This window comes from Lissotriton vulgaris, chromosome 2_1 (genome assembly GCF_964263255.1).
Source record: "Lissotriton vulgaris chromosome 2_1, aLisVul1.2, whole genome shotgun sequence".
In the NCBI taxonomy this organism is placed as follows: Eukaryota; Metazoa; Chordata; class Amphibia; order Caudata; family Salamandridae; genus Lissotriton; species Lissotriton vulgaris.
The window spans coordinates 1,255,790,299-1,255,817,851 of record NC_141687.1 but is presented as its reverse complement, the minus strand read 5'-3'; the positions used below and the strand labels follow the sequence as shown (position 1 = coordinate 1,255,817,851).

At 47.6% G+C, this 27,553-nt stretch overlaps 1 protein-coding gene across 4 annotated transcripts in view; it reads left to right on the top strand.

Moving 5' to 3' along the window:
* The window catches only part of IL18 (interleukin 18), a 220,186-nt gene that overhangs the window by 56,361 nt on the left and 136,272 nt on the right, over window positions 1-27,553 (top strand). For all 4 annotated transcript variants that reach the window (XR_015308470.1, XR_015308469.1, XM_086956980.1 and 1 more), the window contains exon 2: window positions 23,421-23,496. Coding sequence is in view for 2 of the 4 variants with exons in the window: in XM_086956980.1 (XP_086813106.1) it covers window positions 23,421-23,496 (76 nt within the window). In the remaining 2 variants the exon portion in view is untranslated. The remainder of the gene's footprint in view (window positions 1-23,420; window positions 23,497-27,553) is intronic.

Below are 27,553 nucleotides of genomic sequence, written 5' to 3'. Positions count from 1 at the left end.
GTACTACTGGGCTGGCCCAGGGGCTGTCTGAGGGCTCAATGACCCCGAGCGTGAGCATCTTGGTTACTTCTTCTTGGATGCAGGCCCGTACCCGATCTGGTACGCGGTAGGCCCGGTGGCAGATAGGGGGGCTGTCCCCCGTGTCCACGTCGTGCACACACCAGGAGGTGACACCTGGGGTGAGGGAGAACAGGCTGGCGAACTGCAGCAGAAGATCTCGACATTATTGGCGTTGTTCCAGGGTGAGGGCCTCCGAGAGTCGGACCCCGTCCACGGAGCCGTCTTTCTCCTGAGTCCGTAGGAGGTCCGGGAGGGGTTCGGAGTCTTCTTCGGCCCCATTGTCTGTGGCCATCAGGAGGCTGAGTTCTGAACGCACGAAATGGGGTTTCAGTCTATTAGCGTGAAGGACCCGGAGGGGGTTCCGTGAAGATTCCAGGTCGATGAGATAGGTGACAGGGCCCTTGCGCTCGACTACTTTGAAGGGCCCCGTCCACTTGTCTTGTAGGGCGCATGGTTCGGTGGGGGACATCACCCATACTTGTTGGCCGGGTTCAAATTCGATGGAGGAGGCATTTTGGTCATACCACTTTTTCATGTCCTCTTGACTGGCCTCCAAGTTTGCTTTTGCCAGCTCTCTGAACCGTCGGGTCTGGTTGCGGAGGGTTAGGAGGTATTTGAAGACATCTGGAGGGTTCTTTAGAGGGGGCATTTCCCAGCCTTCCTTGACTAGGCTGAGCGGTCCCCGTACGGGGTGTCCATACAACAGTTCAAACGGGCTGAAGCCGAGGGACTTCTGGGGGACCTCTCGATATGCGAAGAGGAGGCACGGCAGTAGCACGTCCCACTGGCGACGGAGGGGCTCTTCCAACCCCCCAATCATCCCTTTGAGCGTGCGGTTGAACCGCTCAACGAGTCCGTTTCCTTGAGGATGATAGGGGGTCGTGAATCGGTAGGTGACCCCACATTGTTGCCAGAGGGACCTCATATATTTTGAAATAAAGTTCGTGCCTCTGTCGCTGACGACTTCTCGGGGGAAGCCCACACGGGAGAAGATCCCCATCAGGGCCCGGCCGACTACCGGGGCTGTCACAGTTCGCAGCGGAACCACCTCGGGGTAGCGGGTGGCGTGGTCCACCAGTACCAGGATGAACCGATGTCCTTGTGCTGTGCGGGGGTCCAGGGGCCTTACAATGTCTATCCCGACCCTCTCGAACGGGGTGGTGACCACTGGAAATGGTTGCAGGGGGGCTTTTAGTTTGCGGCCGCTCTTCCCACTGGCTTGGCACGTGGGGCAAGATCGGCAATGCTGGAGTACATCATTCCTCATTTTAGGCCAGAAGAAGTGGGTCACTAGGCGGCTGTAAGTTTTATCCTGACCCAGGTGTCCAGCCAGGGGAACATCGTGGGCCAGATTCAGCAAGAAGTCTCTAAAACGGAGGGGCACCACTAGCACTCGACTGGCCCCCAACTCCGCGATCTTTTGTTCACTGTATAGCAGATCATTGTCCCAATAGACCCAATGTGTTCCGGAGGTATCCCCTGCGCTCTGGGCGAGGGCTTGTTGGCGGAGTCCCTCGAGGGAGGGACAGGTCTTCTGCTCTTGGCGAAACTGCTCCTGTGTGGGCCCCCCCTCTTGATGCCACTGGTCGAGGCCAGAGAGGTCCGGAGGTTGAGCTGGTTCTGGGGGGACGGCACGGTTGGCGTCTTCGACTGGAGCGACCGGGGGAGGAGGCGCCGGCCATTCAGGCTCCTCGGGTCGGGTATTAGCACGGGCGGCCATGGACCGGGTGGTGACACACGCCCAGTCCGGGATGCCTAACATCCCCAGGTGTTCTCTTCGTTCTACGGCTGCCCACTGAGAGCTTTCAAGGTCATTCCCCAGGAGGCAGTCTACGGGGGCATCGTCTCGGACCGTCACCTTCAACATGCCGGAGACCCCTCCCCATTCGAAAGGGACGCAGGCCATCCGACACAGACTCTCCGAGTTATCGGCTGAACGGACAGGGCAGAGAATATTTGGTAGGAACTGTTCTGGGGTCACCAGGTGACAGCGGACGGCTGTTACACTGGCCCCGGTGTCACGGAGGGCTTCGGCTCGGCGTCCATTGATGCTCACCCATTGGCTGTACTTCCGGGTGTTAGCGGGTAGGGGGACCCGCGGGACCATGTCTTTCCCCCCTAAGCAGGCTAGAGCCATGGCGGCTGGCTCCCATTCTTGATGTTCTTGCTCATATTCTTCTTGTTCCTCGGAGATCTGTTCTTCCCCCAGGGCAGCGGCAGCCACCTGGCGGGGTCTCGGGCTCTGGTTCTGTGGGCAATTTGGGTCGTTGGCGTAGTGGCCGACTCGCTGGCATCGGTGACACGTGACATTGGCCCTATATCCTGGTCGTGCCGGGGTGCTGCCCCGGTTGGCCGGGGGAGTGGTGCTGGCAGCGGGGGCGGCCGGAGTGCTGTCTCTTCCTTTTCCTTGGCCCCCTCCTCCTCCTCCTCGGGGACGGTGCTGACCGTGGTGGTTTCGGTTCTGTTCATAGGACCCATTTCGGCCCACCCTGGTGATTTCCCACCGGTCAGCTTCGGCTGCGAGCTGCCGTGGATCAGTCAATTTGCTATCGAGGAGGTGCTGCCGGAGCTCGATGAAGCAATTGTTGGACAGATGTTCCCACACCATGAGATTGAAGAGCTGTTCGTACGTTGTGACATTGCTCCCTTTGATCCAACCCTCGAAGGCTCTGCTGAAATAGTTAACGTACTCCACCCAAGTTGTACCCGGGATGCGGGTGCAGTCTCTGAACCTCTGGCGGTACATCTCGGGTGTGAGCCCATAGCGGGTGAGGAGGGCCGCTTTCATGTGGTCATAGGAGGTCATCAGATGGTCCGGGAGCTGTAGCAGGGCATCGGGCCCTCATTGAGGAATCTCCCCCATAGACCGGCTCCCCAGTCGCTTCGATCGATCCGGTGGGAGGTCATAGCTATTTCGTAGGCCTTGAACCATTGTTGGATGTCGTCCTCTCGGAAGTATTCTCGGACGACATCCTTGGGGATGTGTACCTTCTTATCTGCTGCTCCCGGGGTGCGGGGTTGCTCGGTCGCCCCTGATTCCTTGTTCTGCTTGCGTAAGTCTATCTCAGCTAATTTGCGCTCATGTTCATAAGCCAGTCTTTTTTCCTCGAGCTCTCTTTGTCTCTGTTTTTCCTCTCTTTCTTCTCGGAGCTTCAGATGTTCTAAGTTCAGTTTCTGTTCGGCCAACTTGAGTTCACCATCCATTTTGAGCCGGGTCATTTCTAGTTCATGTAGTCTTGTTCTTTCTCGTTCCTGGATCTCGTCTTGCGAGAGACCCGTTCTTCGCTCCTCGGGAGCCGCGGTGTCCTTTTCTACTGCTGCGATATTTTGGTCCGGGGGTCTGACGGCCCCGGTTTCTGCCCAGGACTCCAGGGCCTGTTTGAAATCATCTTTGGTACTTAAACCGGTGGTAGCGATACCTAGTTCGATGCAGAATTGTTTTAATTCACGATGGCTGTATTCTTCCAAATTCTCCATCTGAAATTTCTCGGTGGATCCGCTTGCTTTGGTAGTCATCGTGATTTCGTCGTGGGGTGAGCTACTCTCTGTACGATTATGCGGTGATTCGGATCGCGCCGCTGGCCACCAATGTTAGACGGACCGGGAGGGTCGGCCGAGTATAAGGGGAGAGGTCTCCAGGGAGAGCCGTCTCCAGCGATCGTACAGACAAGTAACTTCCCCCCCACAGACGGACACCACACAAGGATAAGGTTAAACGATACTTTATCAGCAATTCTTCGAGTACGGTCAAATGGTACAAGGAGGTCTGGACTCAGGGGTCCCCTCGGTTCGAGTCTCTGGTGGGGAAAAGGGGTAGCGGGACAGTCTTGTTACCAAATGGGTAGATGGACAGCTCTCAATCCTCGAGCTCGGCGTTCTAGATGATCGGGCCGCGGCGGAGCCAGCAGGTCCCGAGATGGTTGAAGGTGGCGACGGTCCGCGGCGGAGCCAGCAGGTCCCGATGAAGATGGAGGTACAAACGGTCCGCTGCCACGCCAGCAGGTCCCGACGACGATGAAGGTTTACGGAGGTTGCGGCAGCGCCAGCAGGCAGGCGATAGTTCACAAGGTAGGGCTACGGCAGCGCCAGTAGTCCGTCAAGGATGAGTTCTTCTCTGCGTCTCTCGACTCCAGGATACAACTGCCTTCCTGCTCTGGGGTTGCCTCAGTTATAGGGCTGTTGCCCTTTGATGTCCGGACCCTCGCACTTGGAGGTCGGGGGGTCCAGGATGGGGGAGTCCAGACACCCAGCAGGGGGGTGGAGCCAGCACCTGGGGGGGCTGGGGGCGAGCGGTACCTGGCGGGGGAGAGCCATCGACACCTCTTTCTCCCATTGACTTGCCAAGTAGTCCGCTCACCTCCTGGGTGGTTGGTGGTGCCGGGATGTCTGAGGCCTGGCCAGGCCCAGGGTTAGGTTTGATCGGAGGCCACGAGGCCTCGTGGTGCAGTGTCCAAGATGGCGCCCAGGTCGGGCGCGCGGCCCAGTAGTGGATCGGGCCCACGAGGTCGAGAGGTTCAGATGCAGGGGTCCCGGAGGGGACGGAAAACGTGAAGTGGTGGTGTGTAACACTTGAGGGACCGGGCTCGGGCCTGGTCGGGCAGAGGGGGAGCGGGCCCTTCCTGTGGCCTGTCCAACACTAAGAAATCCCAAATTACCACCATCTTGTAGTTGGTGGTAATTTGCGAATTCTTTTACAAATGTACTTTTTTACATTTGGAAAGGTGCCATGTGGCGCTCATACATGCCCTTAGGGCATGTATGTGCGCCATATGTGCACACATGTACATTTCAGGGGTGCAGCAGGGTGTCCTTAAGATACCCTTGAAATTATCAATTTGCGATTAGCAAATTGCGATTTGCAAATTGAGAATAACTTCCATTTCCTTCCTATAGGCCTCCTGTCCCATAGAAATGAATGGGAAATTATTCCTTAATTGCGATTAGCAATTTGCTAATCGCAATTAAGAAATTTTAAGAAATCACAAAAAAATAGCGATTTTCTACATACATCCCAAATTGCAATTCTCAAATAGCCATTTCTAAAAAATCTCAATTTGAGAATTGCAAATGATGGTGATGAAACATCTGCCCCTTAGTCATTTCATACTACTGGTGGTATGATTGCTCCAAAAATGTCTCCTACTAAATGTGTGCCATCATAAACACTAAGGGCCTCATTACGATGTCGGCCGGAAACTAAACTGACCGACTCCTTGTCGGGTTCGTTTCTGACCGACTCACAATCGGCGGACTAGCCCGATCTACTATGATGCTTCCGAACATTGTTCGGAAGGAATCCCAATGACTTCAATGGGAGCCTGTACTTTGACCACAGGCTCCTCTGGGGAAAATGGGTGAATGCGGAAATCCTTGCAGCCTGTCGCGAGCACATCATGCTGCCTGCCACACACTGCATGGTTTTACAAGGGGGTCCCTTGGGTACCAACCTGATCCCAAACCGAGGACTCAGGATGAAGGAGGGCCTGCTAGGGGCCCCCAAATTCAGTTTCCGACAGCCTTTTTGTTTCAGACAAACCAAGTCGGAAAGGCTGTCAGAATCCGACATTGTAATCGGTTGGCGGGAAACTCTGTCCTTTGAGCTGTGAATCGGCTTCTACCGACTCAGAATCTCCGAATGCCAGTTGGAACCGATTCAGAATGAACAGAGCATCGTAATTGTTGTTTGGAATTGTTTCCAACCGAGTCAGTTGGATGGGTCCTGGCACGTTCTAGGGGAATCTAACTGTCGGTTGGAGGCTTTCCGACAGACATCGTAATCAGGCCCGAAGTGTATGTCTATGAGACGATATCATGGTTAAAGCATCTATACTATTTACAGTTATCAACAGATTGGGAGAGTCTTTGCTATTTAGCTTTATTGTTTCCTACAATATATCATGTAAATAGGCAGCTTGTCGACAAACATATTAAACCCCTGTAATAGCTGTTTCTTCCCCTTTAAGAATTTGAATAGGTCCTCCCAAAACTTCAAATGTGTGTTCACAACTGCTGATTCCAATGTGTGTTTCTCTAAATTGATTTCTTCGTTTGTAAACATAACCTTTTCCTATTTGTCGTCGGTATATCCAAACTGAAATTAGACAATTTTCTTTTCATAATCATGTTCTTCTTCCGTCCAAAGATTCTTATGAATGTTATCTTTGTCTTTACTATGAAAAATATGAGATCATCTTCTTTGCTCTACTTTCATGCTGTATGTATTTTCTAATGGTCTCATTAGACAGGTCAGATTGTTTTCATATGACATCATATTGCCTTTCAACACAAGAAGTATTTTACCACAAAGTGAGATTTGATTTCTCCTATCCTTAGTAATCCAATTGCCGCCTCCGTTCTCTTTGCAACTGCGGAGCCCACTGTGCCCATACTACCATGTATACCACACCATGATTATCAGCATCCTGGCTTCTGGCCCCCTAGCCCCCCCTCTGCCCCCTTCCCCGTCCTGGGGAAGACCACCTGTAAGGCCTCCATTGATCCTTCTCTACATTGGGTCAACATGTTTATCCTTATTTTTTTGCTAGTAAGTAAACGTGTACTAGGACCCCTTCTCAATGTACCATTATTGTTTGTGTAAGCATAAACATCAACTTTATTTTTTGTTCACCACTACCATATTTTGCATACCTCAGAATCTCACCTAATGATTTTGCCTGCCAACAAATCAAATGTTGCTGCATGAGCATACTGCTCTCTGGTCGCAACCCAAGAATTAACTGTGACACAAAACTGCCCATATCAATTTTCTCAAGATTTTCTTGCCTCACTCCACCCATATCAATTTTCTCAGGATTTTCTTGCCTCACTCCAATTTACCCCACCCTACTCGACCCCAGTCTTCCCCATTCCACTCTGCTTCACTCCACTCCACCCTACCCCACACTTATATACCCATTCAACTCCAGTGCACCCTAATCCACCCCATTCCACTCCACTCCAACCTACCTATTCCTTACCACTCTACCACACTTTACCCCACTCCACTGTACCCTAATCTACCATACTCCAATCTAGCCCATTCCACTCTACTCCAGTTTACCCTACTCCACCCCAATCTACCCCACCCCATTCAATCTCATTCCAATTTACTCCACTCCAATCTACCCCATCCCATTCTACCCCACTCCAGTCTACCCCAAAATGTCCCACTCCACTCTACCCCATTCACCTCACTCCAATTTACCCTACTTCCTTCCATTGTACTCCATTCCACTCAAATATACCTAAGCTACCCCACTCCATTCTAACCAACTCCATTCAAATCTGCCCCACCCAGTCTCTCCTACTCCACCCCAATCTGCTTCACTCCACTCCAGTCTACCCCACTCCAATCCAATCTACCCCAAGCCACCCCGCCGCACACTCCACACTACCTCACTGAACTCCAATTTACTCCACTCTAGCCTAATTCACCCCACCCCAATCTAACCCAATCTACCCCACTCCAGTCTACCCAATTCCAATCTACCTCACTTCTTTCCGCCCCACTCCAATCTACCACACTCCACTCAATCTACCCCTCTACACTGTACTCCACTCCAATGTACCCCACTCAGTGGTAGAAGTGGAGGGGGATCGGTGGGCACGGCGTGCCCCTACTTCTAAAAAATTGTTCAGTCCGATCCCCTACTTCTTGCTTTCAAAAAAGAGTCCCGGGACGGCAAGAATAGTGCAACTTTAAAACTTTTTTCATTTTCTTCCAGGGGCTGCTTGCACTTCTCTGTGAACTCCAGAGGCTGCAGCAGCCCCTCCCTGAGCTCACACAGACCGAGGAGGCCCATTGTCATTCCGATTGAGACTGATTACCTCTTTCGAATGACAATGCGCCGCCCTCTGCCTTTAGCATATCAAGTGGCCCTGGGATTAGAGTTGATGATTAGAGATGAGCTTTCCCCATGCAGGGTACTGTGGGGAACTTGACACCAGTGGCTATCTTGTGACGATTTGTGAGTGTGTGTGTGGTTAGTGGATGGAGGCGGCAAACTCAACCCTGAATCTAGCCCCTGGCGCTGTTAATGTTCTACAGATAAGTGTGAATGCGTGGCTTGTTATCTTTACGATCTTTTTTTTTTAAATTTAATGCATTTTTATGTAGCGCGGACTTTATCCGAAGGTGATTGCAGAACAACTTCCTCAGCACCGATCAGCCTCCCCAAGTGAGCTCCGTCGATATCTTGCAGACAGAATGCTGTGGCACAATTGTATCAGCAACTCCTGGCACATACTTTTAGTAGGGGGCTCACATGTGCGAATTTAATTACGTGTTAGACATAGTGGCTGATATGTAGTCACTATGGTGTTTTCCTTCTCTCACTTCATGGTGCTGCTGTACGCTAACATTTATTCTAGTCAGGATTTAATTTCACCAGTGAAATGGGTTTCAAAACTTAGAAACAGATGCACTGGTGAAGTGCCACCGCGTGGTGGGCGCAGCCTGCTGTTTCCTTTAGCAACCTGCGGAGGTGCATTAGAAGAGCCAGGAGTGCAGCGAGGAATCCGTACACCATTATAAGAGAAGGGTTGGAATTGTCTGTATGACTGCAGAACGCCATGCAAACCTTTTTACTGTCTTTTTGTGCTTGGCTGAAAGTCAACATATGCAGGCCCTGGTGAGTTTAAAGTATTTGGCATTGCCCTGGCTGAAATGTTAAATGGCTGTGTGTGTGTTTTCAAATGACGTGATTTGAAAGTCTTTCTTCTCATCGCTTTGCAGAGCAAAAGAGCGAGAACTGCGTTAAACACATGAAGTGCAAAATAATGTTTCTTTGTGAATAGTTTGAAAGAGCTAGCAATGGCACGTTTTGACCTGTCACGTCTTATGGGTCTACCAGCACAATACTCTTATCATAAAAGTACCCAGAACCAAGCTTTTTTAACTTTTTCTCTTTTGTTTAATAACACTGTTCATTCTACGCTACACTATTGGTACCAGGCTTATCCTGTCCAGTCAACAATATACCATGCCTCCCTTCCTCTTTAGCTTATGCCTACTTATGTTTGCTCACTAATTGATAATTGGTGTCTTCATTTTACACGCCCACCACTTTCAAACTTTACCAGCCAGCACTGCTTGACACCTTTGTCAATGTTGTACACAGAGTGAAGTGGGCTGGGCAGGAGCAGTGACCGGACAGAAGAGGCGACAGGAAAGGAGAGGTACTAGGGCAGGAGAGGTGACGGGGCAGGAGAAGTGATGGTGCAGGAGAGGTGACTGGGCAGGAGAGGTGACGGGGCAGGAGAGGTGACGGGGCAGAGAAGTTGACGGGCCATGAGCTAGAGCAGTAACCGGGTGTGAGCGGTGAAAGGACAGGAGCAGTGAAGGGGGCAGGAGCAGTGAAGGGGGCAGGAGCAGTGAAGGGGGCAGGAGCAGTGAAGGGGGCAGGAGCAGTGAAGGGGGCAGGAGCAGTGAAGGGGGCAGGAGCAGTGAAGGGCGCAGGAGCAGTGAACGGGGCAGGAGCAGTGAACGGGGCAGGAGCAGTAAAGGGGGCAGGAGCAGTAAAGGGGGCAGGAGCAGTGAAGGGGGCAGGAGCAGTGAAGGGGGCAGGAGCAGTGAAGGGGGCGGCAGGAGCAGTGAAGAGGGCAGGAGCAGTGAAGGGGCAGGAGCAGTGAAGGGGCAGGAGCAGTGAAGGGGGCAGGAGCAGTGAAGGGGGCAGGAGCAGTGAAGGGGGCAGGAGCAGTGATGGGGCAGGAGCAGTGATGGGGCAGGAGAGGCGATACGGCAGGAGAGGCAACAGGGCAGGAGAGGTGACCGGGCAAAAGAAGTGACGGGCAGGTGACATGACAGGCAGGTGACATGACAGGCAGGTGATGTGACGGGTAGGTGAGGTGATGGGGCAAGAGAGGTGATGGGGCAGGAGAGGTGACGGGGCAGGAGAGGTGACGGGGCAGGAGAGGTGACGGGGCAGGAGAGGTGACGGGCCGGAGAAGTGACGGGGCAGGAGAGGTGATGGGGCAGGAGCTTTACATAAACCTGTACTTCCTATGAGTGTTTGCTTTTTCCTGAATTAAACCTCAAATAAACATATCCATTCTTTTAATTAAATAACATTATAAGCTGTAACGGGTCAGTAAAATGCTAAACGTACTAAAAATTGGTATGTTTTGCTATTTCTAGCCACACCCCTGACTCCGCCCACTGATTCAATCTTCGGTTATTCCCGCCCCCTGATTCTCCACCCACAGTTCCCCTACTTTTTTTTCCCCACTTCGACCACTGACCCCACTCCACTACAATGTATCCCGCCCCAATGTACCTCATTTTACCCCCAATCTACCCCACTCCAATCTACCCCAATCTGTCACACTTTCACCCACTCTAACACACTCCACTCTAATCCACCCCACTCTGGTTTACCCCAATCTACCTCACTGTACCCCACCCTTCTCCACCCCACCCCACCCCACTCAATTCCACTCCACTCAACTCACTTTTATACCAGTGTGGTTGCTGTGCGGCATGGCTAAAACTTGGCTAAAAGACATTGTCGAAGCCAGTAGCTCCCGCTTAGGCTTGTTGATTTTAGGTCTGATTGATCATCCTGATGGAAGCCCGGGACCCCTTGGGGCCATACAGTAGGGCTGAAACATGTTTGTTTAGGGCCATAGGACCATTATATCTTCAATACCTGACATATCTATTTCAACTTTTAATATTACCAACAACTCCATCAAAGAAGGGATACCTTGGATTATTTTGGAGGATTTTTTATCTTTATGTCACCTGGTCTACTTCTTTTAAGTGGTCCCTGAAATACAGTCGAGCCCACCCTGACCTTTAGGAGTCACAGTGAACCCGATGGTGATGCATGACACTATTAGAGTTGGTGAGGGTTATATAAAGAAAAGGAATCCTTTCCGTCCCGCCTTTAGTAAGGCATCATTTCCTTCCCCGCCTTTAGTAAGGCAGAGCGCCACCTGAAGAGACTAAGGCCCGCGTATTAGATGTATACAAGGTGGGATACTCTTTGTTTAGAAGTACCTCACTCTTTTATCAGCCCTGATTAGGTCATATGCTGATGGCACCCATGTTATTCTAGAACTAGAAAACTATAAGACCTAGAGTAGTCAAATTCAAATTCAAAATAAGCTTTATTCGATTTTAACAAGAAAATCATAAAAGCGTACAAGTACAATTTATGCACAAGAATTAAAAGACAATTTTTTTTTAAAACTCACTTGAGCAAAGTTACCAAATAGTTAAAACATATCTCTAAAGTTTAAAATCTACAAGCAATCATTGGACAAAGGGCCTCGTATTCCACTGGTCGATATTGACGTGTACTACTTAACACATTGAATTTCTAAATTTCATCACTGACTTCAAAAAGCAAGAAACAGCAAAGATAACATCCACATCTTCTAAGAGCAATAATTTCAAATATGCAGGTTTACATGTTCTTATCTCCCAGCGCTTAAGTAGGGGTAGAAGGAATACGCATGTACGCCACGGCCTAATTTTTCGTGATTAGATAAGCGGCTCCTCTATTGATTACCCAAACCGGGTCTGGTGGCTCAGTGGACTAATGCGTCCATTGCAGGGGCCTGTGTTCGACCTCATGGTCACAGGTTCAAATCCCGGGGGTTCACTCAGCCTTTCATCCAACTGAGGTCGATAAAATGAGTACCATTGAGTTGGGTAACAATAAACATCTGTTATTCAGCGCCAAGATACCCAAGGGTGAACGTGCGCTTTACAAATACACATGTTATGTTATTGACAGCCGGATAATCGCTTGACAGAGTTAATAAACTCTCAGCAATAGAATTTATATAAAATGTAAAAAGCAAGGGCGCAAGTATGCAGCCTTGCCTCACTCCTCTATTTATGGCAAATTTTTGTGAACATTCCCCCTGAGTCCCAAACCTTACTCTAGCCCCTGCGTCTCTGTATAATTCCTTAATGAATGTGAGAATAGTTGAATCCACCCCAATATCCTCCAACGTCGACCAGAGCAGCGCGTGGTCCACGCAGTCGAATGCGGAGCTGAGGTCGACAAAGGTTACAAATAGGTCCCCTTTTTTAGCCTGCATATACTTAGAGACTAATAGGGACACATTTAGACATTGCTCAAGTGTCCCTAGTCCCTTTCGGAACCCATATTGGAACTCCGAGATGACCTTTTTCTCTTCTTCCCAGTGTTGTATTTTCTTGAGAACTATCCTTCCTGCGACTTTCATAAGTCCGTCCAGTAGCGATATTGGACCGTAACAAGCAGGGTCGTCCCTGTTCCCTTTTTTAAATATGAGTACTGCAATCGCGTCCGACCAGGTGGTAATGAACCCGCATTTATTTCCCATATTCAATACATTTGTAAGCAAAGGAACCCAAAAATGCGGCTCTGATTTATAAACATCCACTGGGGTGTAATCAGGGCCGGGGGCTTTGCCTGAGGCACTTTCCCTAAGGGCATCTTCAACTTCTAAGGTAGTAAATACCAGTTCAATCGGGTAAGGGGGTGCTGGGGAGACAGTTAGCTGATTATCCTGTGTTATACTATCTGCAGATGAAATCACCCTACATGGGTTCGGGGCATTCCCCTGGGTATTATTAGAATAAAGGTTACCGTAGTATTCTGCCCAGAGCTCACCCGTTAGAGATAACTCCGTGGAAGTAGCTATATCTCTTAAATTATAGACAGATCTTATAACTTTCCAAAAGGCATTGCTATCCTTGTTCCTAGCGGCTTCCCCCAAAGCTTCCCAGGCCTCCTTCTTCAGTGTCGCCCTCCGCTGTTTGATAGCCAGCTTATATTCTTGTCTCGCCTGACGAATTTGGACCCTATTTTTTGGATCAGCGGACAGAGCTTTCTTTAAATTTTTCAATGTAGATGTACATCTAGAGTCAAACCACCCACGGGTATGCCTCCCATTGTCCTTGTAGTTCCTAGTAAGTGCATTTTTTATGTGACGCTGTATGTTAGAAAATGCAGCCATAATGCTCTTTGGATCAGTATCTTCCTCTAAGCAGGCAAGAATGTCACTGGAACAAGAGGATAGGAGGTTTTGAAAGAAGGATGTTGGGTTCATTTTCTCCCATTTAATTACATACCCGTTAGTCTTAGTTAGGGTAACCTCATATGGGTATGAAACCCTGCTAGGTTCCTTTGCTTTGTCCCCCAGCAGTTTTACCCCGAAGGTGATGGGATAATGATCGCTCATAGGGTCATCCCCAATTTCCCAGTAGGTTATAAAATCAGGATGAGTTGGTGATATCAACGCAAAATCAATTGTGGTTTTACAACCTCTTCCATTATACGTTGGGGCAAAGGGAACCGGGGGGGGAGCTTACCTGGTTGATAAAAGTGAGGTCAAAGGTAAATATAATGTTGTTAAGGAGAGACCCCATGTTGGTGTGGGAGAAGTGCAAGGGACCATCCTCCCCGAGATCTGACAGGCCGCACAAACCTAGCTCACAAGACGGGCAGATGGTACAATTGAAGTCACCCACCCACAACATTATATGATCCCCTGTACCTTGTTCTCTCAGTTTGTGGGTATGATGCATCATAATGTTCATATTTGATTCCACTTCACTAATTGGCAAGTTATTATAGAAGTTCACAAGAACCACCCTTTGCGAAGTGCCCCATTTAAATGATATAATTTGGAAATACTGACTGGAGTGGAAGTTGCAAACGTTTACATCCCCTACATTCGAGATGTATGTGCACAAGCCCCCCTTGTTGCGACCCTGGGCTGATGGCACAGCAGGAGAGTGAAAGGTTCGATAGCCCAACATGTGGGCTTCCTCTGTAAGCCAAGTTTCTTGAAGACACAGGATGCCATACTTCTGCACAATCTCCAGCCAAGGTTTGTGGGTGATCTTACTGCCAAGGCCTGCTACATTCCAGGAAAGAAGAGAGTGCACTGGGTTTCTATATCCCTGTGGATGAGGCTCTCCATTCCCCTTTGTGCCTTTCAGATCTTGCGAGTGTACAGGCTCTACCTGTCGTGTAACCTGCGCAGTGAGATCGTGCTGTTCAGGGGGGTTTAAGTCTAGCCCAATGTGACTTGGAACTTGGGATCTAGGCATTGATTTTTCACTCGAGTCAGTCTCCATTGGGGGATTCTGGGCATTGGTAAGGATTGAAGCAACACTCATTCCCAGTCAATCCACCTGATCCAGACACTCAAACCTATTCATAGTGGGCGCTCCTTCCCACCAGTTGTTAATGGGTTGCCAACCATCCCCGTGTCCTTTCCATCTGCGATTGTCGAGCCACCTGGGGCTTGGTCAATAGTTCACAATCTGTTTTGGAGGATAGAAAAAAGTAAGGGGTCTGGTGACAATGGATTGGTCAGTATCACCTGAACCCCATGAGCTGATATTTTGGGCTGTGTGGGGGTCTGCAAATGAAACCACTATGCAGTGGCCAGGGATGGATTTATGTGTAGGACCCACCCATGGCACTCTCCTAACCATTAGAACCCTACTCCTAAGAGTGTTAGGAAGCTGCCTATTGACATTAAGCCAGTGAATCACCTTATTCTTTAGGGACCACTGGGTCTCCATGAAATGTGGGTCAGGTGCTGGTACACCAGCCAGTACAACGACATAGGGTCCGGCGTCAGGAGGGAGATCAATATAACCCCCACGAAAGTTCTGGCGACCATGGTACTGATTGGCTATACGCGCAGTAGGAGGCATGTTAATCTTATTGGGCTTGTGGGCAACCTTAGGGGCTGGTTTGAGTAAAGTCACGTTCTCAGGGCCTTTTGTCACTGGTACTGAGAGTTTTGGTATGAAGGGAACTGGAACATTTGGCTTAGACCGGGGTTTGGGTATTGGGGTAGGTTTAGGTAGGGGTGGAGGCAAGACAGGGGGCACCATTGCAGGGGCAGGGGGACTAACGTCAGTTACTGGAGCCGGATGGATACCATCATCACCATCCTGGGGAGTACCTTCAGCAATACGAGGAAAACTTGCTTCCAGTTGCTTTAGGCTAAAAGTGGCCAGGGAGACTAAGGTCTTATCCATCTCTAAAAGATTGGAACTCAGACTTTCACGTATTGAGAACAAAGGCGACAGTAACTGTTTTAATGTGACCCAAACTGTTTTAAGAAAATCTTTGTCATCACCCCCCTTGTCTCTGTCCCTCCCTAGCTCACTTTGCCCTCCCTCTATAAGTTTCTCGTTGTGTGTGGAAAAAGGCCCTAAAGTAGGGTCAGGGACCACGTTAAGGTTGCTGTGTTCATTGCCCCCCCTATTAGGTGGCTATCCAAATTTGGCGCTTCTATGATCTCCCCCGTGGTGGGTAGTGTTCGCCTATTATTAAAGAACTGCAACCTTGCGATTTTAGCTTTCTTGCGAGCATAGGCAGACCTCGCGTTGCTTTTCTTTTTTAGAGTTGGCCCATCTTTATTTTTAATTTTCGCTGCAGGGGGGGGGGGGTCGGGTCTGTCAGGCAAAATAATGGCAGTCCCAGGCCCAATGGGCACGATTCCCTCGGAAGATTTAGGGGGCACAGCAGTTGGGATGGGTATAGGCTCTAGTGGAAGAGAAAGGGGAACATGGTGAACATCAGCATGAATTAACAGTGAGGGTGGGCAAGAAGCATGTTGTGGTGATACAGCAGACGCAATTTTCCCCAAAGAAGATTTTTTAGAATGGGCAAAGGTCTGTGAAAGCCTACGTGTAGCGTCAAGCTCTAATGACACCCTCTTCTGCATTTTCGTGATTTCAACGTCAATTGCCAAGTTAGTCTTCACAAGAAAATCATCCAATGTCCCGTTGGGCTTACTCAGCCCCATTGCAGTTTTACTGCGACTACCCCGTGTGCTCATAATAAGTATGAATCACAGTACCAACAATGTGCTTAATAATAACAGTAGGCAAGCCAGCAAACACGAACCAAGGGGGACGGGCCAGGCCAGTCCTCTTTGTCCTCGAACGGCCTCAAACGGCTCGCTCTTAGCCCGGTCTTCGCCCGCTTCTTCGTCCGTGCGCGTCCCGCGTTCGGGCGGAGTTAAGATGGTGGAGGAGAGGAGGGGGCGGGAAGAGGAACCAGGTGCGCGCGGTGGACGGCGCAAGCACTTCTGGTCCTCGCAGTCCCGCTCCCTAGGCAGGTGACGATTAAGGCTCTCCCCCAGCAACAAAACAACGATGGTGACCGAGCTGGTGTACTCCCAGGTCACAGGAAAGGCTCCACAAAGGGCTCTGCTGAGCAAAGTGCCCCAGATACGGCCAAAGACAAGGTCCACACTGTGATTCGGTTCCGTTGATGAATGGATGCTAATCACTCATCAATTATTGACTAGTCGTCCCGCTTGTGAATTGAAACAAACATTTTAAACATGATCTGCGAACGATGAAGTAACTACCAAACTACAAGCTTCTGGTCTAGAGAACTATAGACAATAACAGTAACATCAAACAAGGTAAAAATTATGAGAGTGATTAGGTGACAATAAATGCTTATTTACAATGCAATACCTAAGATTCCTGCAGAAACAACAGGTCAACATCACCCTTATGATGTCAAGGGAAGATACAGCAAATATCCATTATCTAAGGGCACCCCTTGCAATTTGCAAAGGATACAGAAGTCCACAGCAAGACAGCTTCTGCACTTCATGTACTAGATTTAGTCAGAGGGTCTTCCTTCAACTCTCACTGCATCGTACATGGGGCCATTGAAGGGTAGGATGTGTTGTTCCTCCCAGCTAAATCCAATTGCTACTTAATGGGCATGATTCTTCATGTAAGACATGCATCCACTCTAACCATCCGCTCCTGTAAGAAAAAGTGCAAAGAGGAACAATTCTCAGTACAGATGACTTAACTTTGGGACTTCTCAACAGTCAAAATAAGAAACATACAAGATAATATGAAGTTCTAGAAGAAAGTAAAGACTTGACTTTTCGAACCTGTGGTTGAACTGCACAAAAACTAAACAACTTCTGACGTCCTTTCCAAGAAAGAGTACACCATTTCTAACATGCTGATCTAACTTGACTGGTTTTAAATGATATGTGTTATGGACTAGGCATATATTGCTTCTGGGTAGACCTTACAAAGCATGACATCTCACCTGCCTGTAACCAGTGCAAACCATGAGTTTTGTTTTGTCCCCAAGCATTGACCCATGGAACCCTTGAATCCTGGAAATCAATAAACCGGTCAAGGCATGAGACGCACATCTATCTACACTCTTACCCATGCTTCATAACGCCTAAATTAATCCAATTGTTTAGTCAGACATATTCTATCTTTCATACCCATTGAACACCTGAAAGCATCTATAAACTCTCTTGCTCACACACAACACCAGAATGCTTACCTCACAGAGCAACACTCTTGCAACCAAGCCCCACTTGCCATGGTGTAGCATGCTATCCAATGAATAAAAATGTCAGCGCTGAGGAAGTTTATTGGTTGGTTAACACGCTACACCATTCGTAGCAAGGTTGTTGAATATCTGTGTGAACTAATATGGTGTAGTGGGTAAATTACCAGAGTGGTGCTCTTGTCCAGCAGATCCTTGAGCCAGTTACTCTCTGCTGCTTCTGCCCATTGCTCTCCCTGTCATTTTCCCTGTGTGTTGCCTGTGTGCCTTGTTTTATTTCCTGTCTGTCTTGTTTTGTTGTCTCTCGGATTGCCTTGACTCTCCTCCAGCTCCTTGTTTTTCCTTGCCACACTCTTTCTGCCTTGAGCCTTTTTCCCTCTATTCACCCGATTCCTTTCCCGCAGTTTTTTGCCACCCACCATCTCCCTCACTGCCGCCTCCCTCACTCCCACCTCCCAACGCCCCTCTCTCATCCCAGGACCTGCTTAATGGAGGCCCCAGTGCTGCACCATTGAGCAGGTCCTCGAGCCAGCTCCCCTCTGCTGCTTCTGCCCGTCATTTCTGCTGCCTGTGAACCTTAATTGAAGTGTGGCTCAATGGTTAGAGCGGCAGACCCTGATACAGAGGTCTAGCCTGGGACCAGGGTTCAATTCCCCGCCTCGGCGGGTCTTGGGCTCAAAAATTCCACGGACCTGATAATTCTCGCCTCGGTGCCTATTCTAATCATAGAGTCCCACTCTGCAACTCTGGGCAATAGCTTGCTTAATCTCCACAACGGCCCCCACAGCGCTAAGGATGCCTGGCCTTCACCCTGGGGGGGTGCCCAGGAGTGGATGCCTCACAGGGAAAGCCAGGACGGGTTCCACAGCGGTATTCGTACAAGCGCCTTGAGACCCTGCGGGTGAGTAGTGCGCTATACAAGTATCAATTTACAATTTAATTGCCTGGATTTGCCCTATTTGTTGCCGGTCTACCTTCTTTTGTTGCATGTTATATTGCCCCACTTGCCTCAAGTTGCTTGTTTATCCAAGCCTCACTCTTCTGCTGTGTGCCTTTTCCTGCCATTCTCCTGCTCCTTTCCCTACATTTTTGGCCACACGTGTCTCCCTTTCTCCCGCCTCCTAATGCCCCTCCCTCCCTCCTAATAGGACCTACTTAATGGAGGCTGTAGTGCACTGTGGGTGCACCAAAGAAAAGCCCGTCTGCGCCCGGACAGCGCCCAGCCACAGGAACACTGGTTCTCCTACCCCACACATCTACACCGCTTCAGACCTCTGAGCCCTGGATCCTAGGCACATCAACAACTGCTGCTGTACATCTCCATGCACCACTATAGGACCGTTCTCCTGCAAGTACTACTGCTTCACCTGCAACACAGAAGAAACCAACAACGCCAGAGGCACTGCGAAGAAGACTGTGTCCACCACGCTTTCCAAGACTGCCACAGAACAACTCCAGTGCATTCTGTTCAATGCACGATCACTCGGCAAACACCACGGAGATCTGGAATACGATCTCATAATTGCTCACCTTGGACGTCATCTTTCTCACAGACCTGGCTGAATCCTGCATCCCCACCAGACATTGCCATCATCACCCACGAAGGCTACAAGATAACACACCGGGACTGCATCACCAGAAACAGAGGCGGAATCGCCATCATCTACAAGGACACCGTCTGCTGCACGTTCTCCTCAGACAACCCAGTCCCGATAATGGAGCATCTCAACTTCCATCTGCACACAGGTGGGAAAAGCACCATCAGAGAGGCTCTCGCATGCAGACCACAAGGACCTCCCCCCAGCTTCTGCAACGCCATCCCTGACCTCATTGCTCCAATCACCATCGACTCTGAGCACTACATCTTTCTAGGAGACCTTAACTTCCACCTAGATGACCCCGGCAAAACCAACACAACTGACCCCCTGGAAAGCATGAACAAAATTGGCTTCAAGCAGCTTATAATCAACCCTACACACATCGCAGAACACACGCTCTATACTGGATTCTTTTGCTGGACGTAAAAATGGTGTAATCACGTTTCACAGCACACCTGGAATGATCACTACAGCTTCCACTTCACCATCTCAGGATCAACAAACACTGGCACCAGGTGCCCAGCTCCACGCAAAGAAACTGGAAAAAACATCCAAAGACCAGTGGAACAACGCGGTCCTCTTCCACTTCCAAGACACAGCATCCAACCCAGAACAGGCTGCAAAGAACTTCTCCAGTGGATGACGGAATGCGCCAACACAATCGCCCGCCAAGCTAGTCCAATCCAAAGGACCAAATAGAAGGGCCAGCTGATTTACTGTGGAGAAGAAATCCACCAAACGCAACTGCCGGCAACCAGAAAGATAGTGATGCACATAGATATAGGAGACCCTACTACTTCCAATATAGCACTCAACCTGTACCACCAGCTTCTGAAAGAAACTAAGAACACCCTAGCAGACTGCATAGATGCCAGTGCAAACCACAGCAAAGAGGTTTTGCCATCCTGAAGGAGTTCTCCAACCCTGCAGCCACTGGGAACAACATTGCCCCCTCCCAAGAACTGTGTGACACCTTGGCGGACTTCTTCCCCGACAAGATCTCCGCCATCTAGGAAAACTTCAAACCCCAACCCTCTGCCGCTGACCACATCAGCCTGCTCACACCCACAAACTCAAACCTCGAACACCGACTCACCCACTGGTATCCTCTCTATACTCAAGCCACAATATCCATCATGAGCTCCGTGCACTCCGGAGCACTCATGGAACCCTGTCCCCACCACGTCTTCAGTCTGAGGACCGGAAACACCCTGAAGTGAGGCGCCTCCTTGAGAAACAATCTGCCAACCCAGCAGAACCGAAGAACTTCAGGCCCATCTCCCTGCTCCTCTTTCCAGAGAAGGGTCTTGAGAAGGCAATCAACCAGCAACTCACCAAACTGCTGGAACACAACAACCTTCTGGACCCCTCTCAATCTGGATTCCGAACGAACCAGTACAGAGACAGCCCTGATTGCTGCCACTGATGACATAAGAGTAGTCCTAGACCGTGTTGATGCGGCAGCCCTCATCCTCCTGGACATGTCAGCCTTCTTCAACAACGTCTCCCATCGCATCTTGTCCAACAGACTCCACCACATCAGAATCCAAGTAGACTCCCTCAAATGGATCACCTCATACCTCGCTGGAAGAACCCAGAGAATCAATCTCCCACCATTCACCTCTGAACTCAAGAAAATGATCTGGGGCGTCCCCCAAGGATCTCCCCTCAGCCTCCCCCTCTTCAACGAGTACATAAGCCCCCTGGCCGATGCAGTTGGACAGCATGGATTCAACATCATCTCCTACACCGACGAAACCCAGCTCATCCTCTTGCTGTCAGAAGACCCCTCCACCACCAAGCCAACTTTCACAGATGAATGAAGAACATTGACTACTGGATGAGAAACAGCTGTCTCAAGTTCAGCACGGACAAGATGGAAGTCCTCATCTTGGAACAACACATCTCCTTGGAATGACTCATGGTGGTCTACTGAACTTGGCCCATCCCTTTCCCCAAAACACCATGCCCACAGCGTCTGTATCATCTTGGACAGCAAGTTATTCATGAAAAGACAAGTCAGCGCAGTCTCATGCTCCTGCTTCTGCACCTTACACATGCTTCGCAAGATCTTCAGGTGGCTCCAAGTCAACACCAGAAGGACCATCACGCAGGCCCTGTTTACTAGCAGGCTGGACTGCAGGAATACACTCTACGTAAGAATACCTAGAGACCTCCTGAAGAGACTAACGACAATACAGAACTCAGTAGCTAGACTCATCCTCAACCTCCCCAGATGAACCCACATCACACCCCACCTCAAGAAGCTAAACAGGCTCCCTACCCAGAAGTGATGCGAGTACAAGATATTGGCCCATGCTTATAAAGCCCTACACAATAAAGGACCAGCATGCCTCAACAAATGCTTGACCTTCCTCCAACCAACCAGACACCTATGATCTGCCTCACTCATCCTTGCAGACACACCCTCAGATATGCTGAATCAACATCGCTCCAGCTATTCAGGAAAGGACTCAAGACCTGTCTGTTCGAATGAACAGATCACCATGAAGCAGCTAGTTAATCCAGTGCCTTGAGACCCTCATGGGTGATTTGCCGTGCTTTACAAACCCCTTGATTGTTTGATTGATCGATCGTGTCATGTGTCACACTGAATAATACTGTAGTTGTGGGAAGAAGAGTGATAGAACACGCAGAGTTTATATTAATCATTTGTTTTGAATTATTCTGTAGATCATTATATAGTACTCTCTGGACATAGCTGAATTCTCGCATCCAGGCCCAATGCTGGAAAGGCCGCTTAAGACAATTGCTCTGTGTAACAAAGAAAATAGCACAGGGTAGTAGTGGTTTCATTATAGTACCTCGCTAACAACATATTTTTGTTGTGGGTATAGTACAATGACAAAACTAATTGTAAACAGGATGGTGCTATTTAGTTGTCCACAACTTATTTCCCAAGGTGTGACTTACACATTGGATCCAAAGATCCAGAATGTATTCAATTTTATATAGACAAAAACCAAAGCACTCAAACAGTATTATAAAATATTATAGGGCCAAACATTAAGGACTTGTTTATAAACAGAGGTTTACTTTATTGTAGATGTGAGAGATCGTATATTCTTCAGTATATTCAAATTCACAATTTCTTTCTTGAGAAACAGCAAACATGTGTTTCGTCACACTGTGACTTTTTCAAGTCTTAGATATATATAAGCGATTGATCAAAAGTTTATGTGAGAGAATCCAGATGAAGTCAGTTGATGTCTGCTGCAGAGCCCCTTGAGATGGTATCTCCACACAATGTGTTATAGACCAAATTATATATGGAAACAACAGTGATCGGTGAGCGGTCTATGCAGACAGGAGCTGTGGTTTTTACCACACCTCACAGCTGAGTAAGTAATAGATCAGATCACTATAGAATAGTAAATAATATGACAAAAGATCCCTGGTCCTGTTGTAAAATCGTCCCAGATTGTTTCAGACTAGACAGTTAAGTAAGAGTTCAATGTGTATTACGAGTAGATGGAGTCCATAGTTAGCTCCAATCTGTGGATGTCTTGTCAGCGTCTTGGGAAGAGGACCAAGACGCTGACAAGACATTGTGGGGAGATACTACCTCCAGGGGCTCTACAGCAGACATCAACTGACTTCATCTGGATCCTCTCATGAACTTGCTCTGTATAAGCCCTAGTGCAACAAGTGAGGAATAGGGGCTGATCATCCAGGGATGAACTATACAATGTATTAGGTTACTCTCCTTCAAGAGATAGAGCCTTGATGCCATTATCAAACAGTGATTGCGCTACATATGACAATCAAATATTATTAGTAGATGATGATAGCAATGTGTTGAAGAGTAGAGTTGTCCAACACTAATCAATGAGAGGCCGATCCATGCAGCATTTTCCACACATTGACCAAACTTGAAAATGACTCCTTTTTAGGTGTTAATTGAATGCAAATGCATCTTGCATGAATCTTCCGAAAATCTGTATGAGATTGTTCTTTGTGTCCCAAGTTCTGCAACCCTTTTCAAGGGACGTGATCATAAACAAAGAGATGAACGCCACGGGGTTCATATAAATTGATCACTAGCCTGACATCTGCCATTTGTTGAAATCCATAATTCAATGTAATGATCTTGTTTCAATCAATCAAATAAACAATTGATAGTGGGTCATGGTTCGTGGGAATGATGGACTTTCAATCTAAAGCTGCTTGTGTAATAATAGTAATAATAATATATATATATATATATATATATATATATATATATATATATATATATATATATATATATATATATATATACACACACACATTTCTCTCTCTACCTCTGATTTCTTCCACTATAAGCAAAAAACTTAATATAGACTTAAGCATGGGTTTCTGATAAATTTTGAAATAAATTACATTGAAATAGGTTTTTCTGACTCTCAGACATAAACCGATAGTGCTAAATGATAAATCCTATTTCTCTTCATAGGGATCAGTTGGACTAGAGATGGATGACTGCTGTTTAATGATTGTTGAACACGATGGTGACTTAATTTACGTTGAAGGTAAGCTTATGTTATTTTGCCATCTGTGTATAGCCCTGTGGCGAAACTAGGTTTTATTAAGGCTTATGGCGACTGATGTGAGTCTTACGAAAGAAAGCTATTTGTGCTTGTAAGTCAGGCTTAAATACTTAAATAGCCTTATCGTCCAGACCTTTTACATTCAGAAAAGCTGATATTACACTTGTAAATGGATTTAGCCACATAAATATTTTCTTTTGAGTACATTTATCTCATGGGTTTGAAGTGGAAATTACAGGGAAGCTAATGAAGGCCCTGTGAGTTTGTGAACATCCTCAAACTTGCCCCTTGAGCGTAGTCCGAAATGTGTCGAAGACCCCCTTTGCACCCTGGAAAAGTTTGAACATGTACTACTGCCAAGGACCGAAAAAAAAATATTCTTTGCAGTGTGGGAATAGGAAATGTATTAGTCGCACATTTTGTTGGGAGTAGGTGAAGGAGTTTCATCAAGGACAAAAATATTGTTTCCCCAATGTGAAAAAAAAAAGTTAGCAGGTGCATTTGCTTTTGCTCGCCGAAAACTGAAGTTGGATAACCTTTCTTGGAGTGCACGTGGAATCCTGGGCCAGCTGCATATTCACATGTATTACCTAGAAAATACTTGTGAATTACAAAAAGTCTGAAATCGTTTGCGAGGTCGGAAACCTGCAGGGAAGGATTTGTGAGTTTTCATGTTAATGTGGCCACTAGTGTTTGAGTGTTTGTGCCCCTAGTGGTGTGGTACAGAGTCTTTTGGATATTTAATATAATATGTCTTTCATTGATATTGTAAACAACAACATTTTGAACAACGAACATTACAGCCGTATATTTAAGTGATGCTGTTGAAAATACACCTATACATTAGCTGAAAAGGTGTCTGTTTGTGCTTGATACATAGTCCACATACAATTCTGCAATGTAACGATTTTCCAAACACAGAAAAAATAAACATTATAAGAATAAGTCCAAACAAATAAATGAATAAATCAAGATACAGGCGACAGTTAATAAAGCTGACATGGTATGTCTGAAGGGACATGAAGAAGATGAAACCGGTTGTACAAGATCCATGATTGGTATATTATATCATTATGTATAGGGGTGGGGGGATTTACCTCGCATGTGAGGGGAGGGTCTCGGGACAAGCATGCCACTGCCCTCTGGATAGGACCGGTATTTCAAACACCCTCACGATGGAGCACCTATTAATCTGGATTCCACTACCTCCAGATTTTTTTTCTAGTATTGGAGCGGTGGGACGAAGTTGGTCAGCCTGTCCTTCCAGAGTAGTCTGCTCTGCCATGAAGTCAGCATGTAGATCAGATAGCCACAGTGGAATAGGAGGGGGTGCTGCCGATTTCTAGCACATTGCTATTCTACGCTTAGCTAAAATCAGTGCCAGGTCGAGAAATTTGTTAGTGGCCTTGGGCGCAGCCCTACGGGAGGCTATCCCTAAAAGATAATGGAGATCATCTATTTGTAGTGTAGTATCAAGCGCCTCAAAGTACTTCAGTTATTTTATACCAGTAGGGAGTCAACAGGGGACATGTCCATACCATATGAATAAAATTAGCTACAGTATCCGGCAGTGTGGGCAAGAGCTTAAGGCCCCTTGATATATGCGCGCTAGTCTATGCAGAGGAAGATAGTATGGTGAAGATAATTAAATTGAGTATACTTGAGTCTGGTGTTCATGGAGATGCGCTTTGGAACTCTTAAGCACTGTGTCCATTGTGTACCCGTTAGTGTAGTGGATAGCGCTTTGTTCCAGTAGGTACGAATGGCAGTAAGGGGCTCACCTTCATCGTCGACGTGTGCCCTGCCGCAGGAATCAATCCATCGATGGATTGATTCCTGCGGCAGGGCACATCTACACACTACGATCGCGAGTGGGCCCACTTACTGATACAGAGATCATTAGATCAGATCGCCGAACTATGCGGCTGATAATTAAATAATAAGAAATGTTTAATGGAACAATTTTAACTCAAGAGTGAACGCGCATGACACAAGTTCCTCTTATAGGATTAATCGTCCCAGAAGCTGCACACGCAATTAACCTTCCCTGGGTCCAACTATGAAGGACCAATAGGCGACACATCACCATCCCTTCCCCCGTCCTGAAGAAGACCCGCTCCAGACCCGCAACTAAGGTGTCAACATGGTTGAAACGTCGACGATATAATATCATTGGACCAGTTATCTAAATACAGTTCATACTAGCCAACTGATGTGGCATATTGGACTAAATGATTAGTGAATACTGAATAACTGGCTTTGATAAGTCTTTCCCCCCCTCCCTCACTCACTTGTATATAAATCACGAGTTTTATGTCACTGACGCACAGTATGTCACATCACATTCACTATATTTGATGCGAAGTTCAATACAAAGTATTGCCAGATGATTGATTTACTCTCTATGCATTAACACAGGGTCTTTATGAATGAAAAACAATTCATGAAAGAAAAGCATTTCGGTGATAAAAACATTGAATGACCCTCTCTCTGATTTTTTCAGATTTTTTTCAGATTTTTCTGATTGTTTCTGTTGTTTTCTGTTTGGATTTGCAGCTAATGATTTATCTCAGAGGTCATACCATTTGATATGACCGTGGCAAAGTATATGTGGAATAATTTATGCATGTTTTGAAACAATCAGGTTACATACCCGACAGAAGCATTGTATACACTAAAACTGTATTGCCCAGGTTCTAAGGGATACTGGGTCACCCCATATTAACTTTATGGTTAGTATTGGGGGCATATAGCGATATGAGGGATAAGGGGATAGCCCGTCTAGCAGTCCCTCCAACACTACATATCTTCTGTCTGCAATGATCTTGGTATGTACGACCTCAAGAGGCACTCATTGTGCCTCCCAGATTAGAACTCCCCTTGCATATCTTGAGTATGTGGTCCCTATCAGTATGCCCCACCAACGCTTGCACATTGATTTTAGGTCAGGGGCAGTAAAGTGTGTCTCCTGAAGGTGTGCTATTTGAATCTGGCATCTATGTAGGTACTGGTAAACGTGGTACCGCTTTATGTAGCCTGCCAGTCCATGTACATTCCAGGACAATAACAGAAATTAGTTTGTAGTCGTTACCATTTTGGTGACCATTGTAATATGTATGTATTGATCCTTCCAATTCCGTCACTGCATGTCAGCCCTCCCACTTCCTCCCGCCTCAAGTCCCATCACATGTCACACTGCACACAGATGCATAATGAAAAACTATATGGAAAATAAGTAAGAATATACTGAAGAAATTCCCAACACCCATTCCCAAGCCAGTACACCAACGGGCGACTAGCACTTTAATGCAATGAGAACAAAAGTATATAACCGTCTATATCAGTAGTAGTTCACAAGTGAGGGAGGCTAGATACCAGTAGCACTATCCTATTGCAAACATGCACTTGGTTCACAGGCAATGCATAAACCTTACCATTGCTTTCCTTGTCAACAGCAATCCTAATTGTAAAACATCTATACCAACAGTTTAGCAAGTCCTGAACTGCAACCTGCACCAAGTCCTCAGCTGATTGAGGTGTAATGAGCGGGCATGAGTCTGAGTGTGGCCGAGAATTGCAAATCATATGTAATGCTGTGTTCTTGAAGGCATTGCTTTACTGCTATGAAGCAGAACCTGCTGTGTTGAACCTCTAAAGTGTAATCAGGGCAAATGTGTACATGATCATTTTTGACAGTCCATGGACACTTGGCCCTTGTTATCTGAATAATGTGATCCCTGTCTCTATAATTGAAGAGGCGGGCAACCACTGGTCGTGGGGAGGCACCCAGAGGGGGAGGTCAGATAAGAAGGACAACTGTTTTCCCTGCAATATCATGTTTACAAACCAGTCCTCTAGGTACAGTTCCATTCTTGGACCCTCTGCCTGTTCCTGGTCGCCCCAATCCTTACATTATTCAGCCTTGATCTGTCTCCATGATCATCTGCCCTTTTACAGAGATATTCTATCTTTTCCTGCATAACCTAAGGACCTTTGTTTGAGTTGCTACCATGGGCCTCAAAGTTGCAAACGATGACTC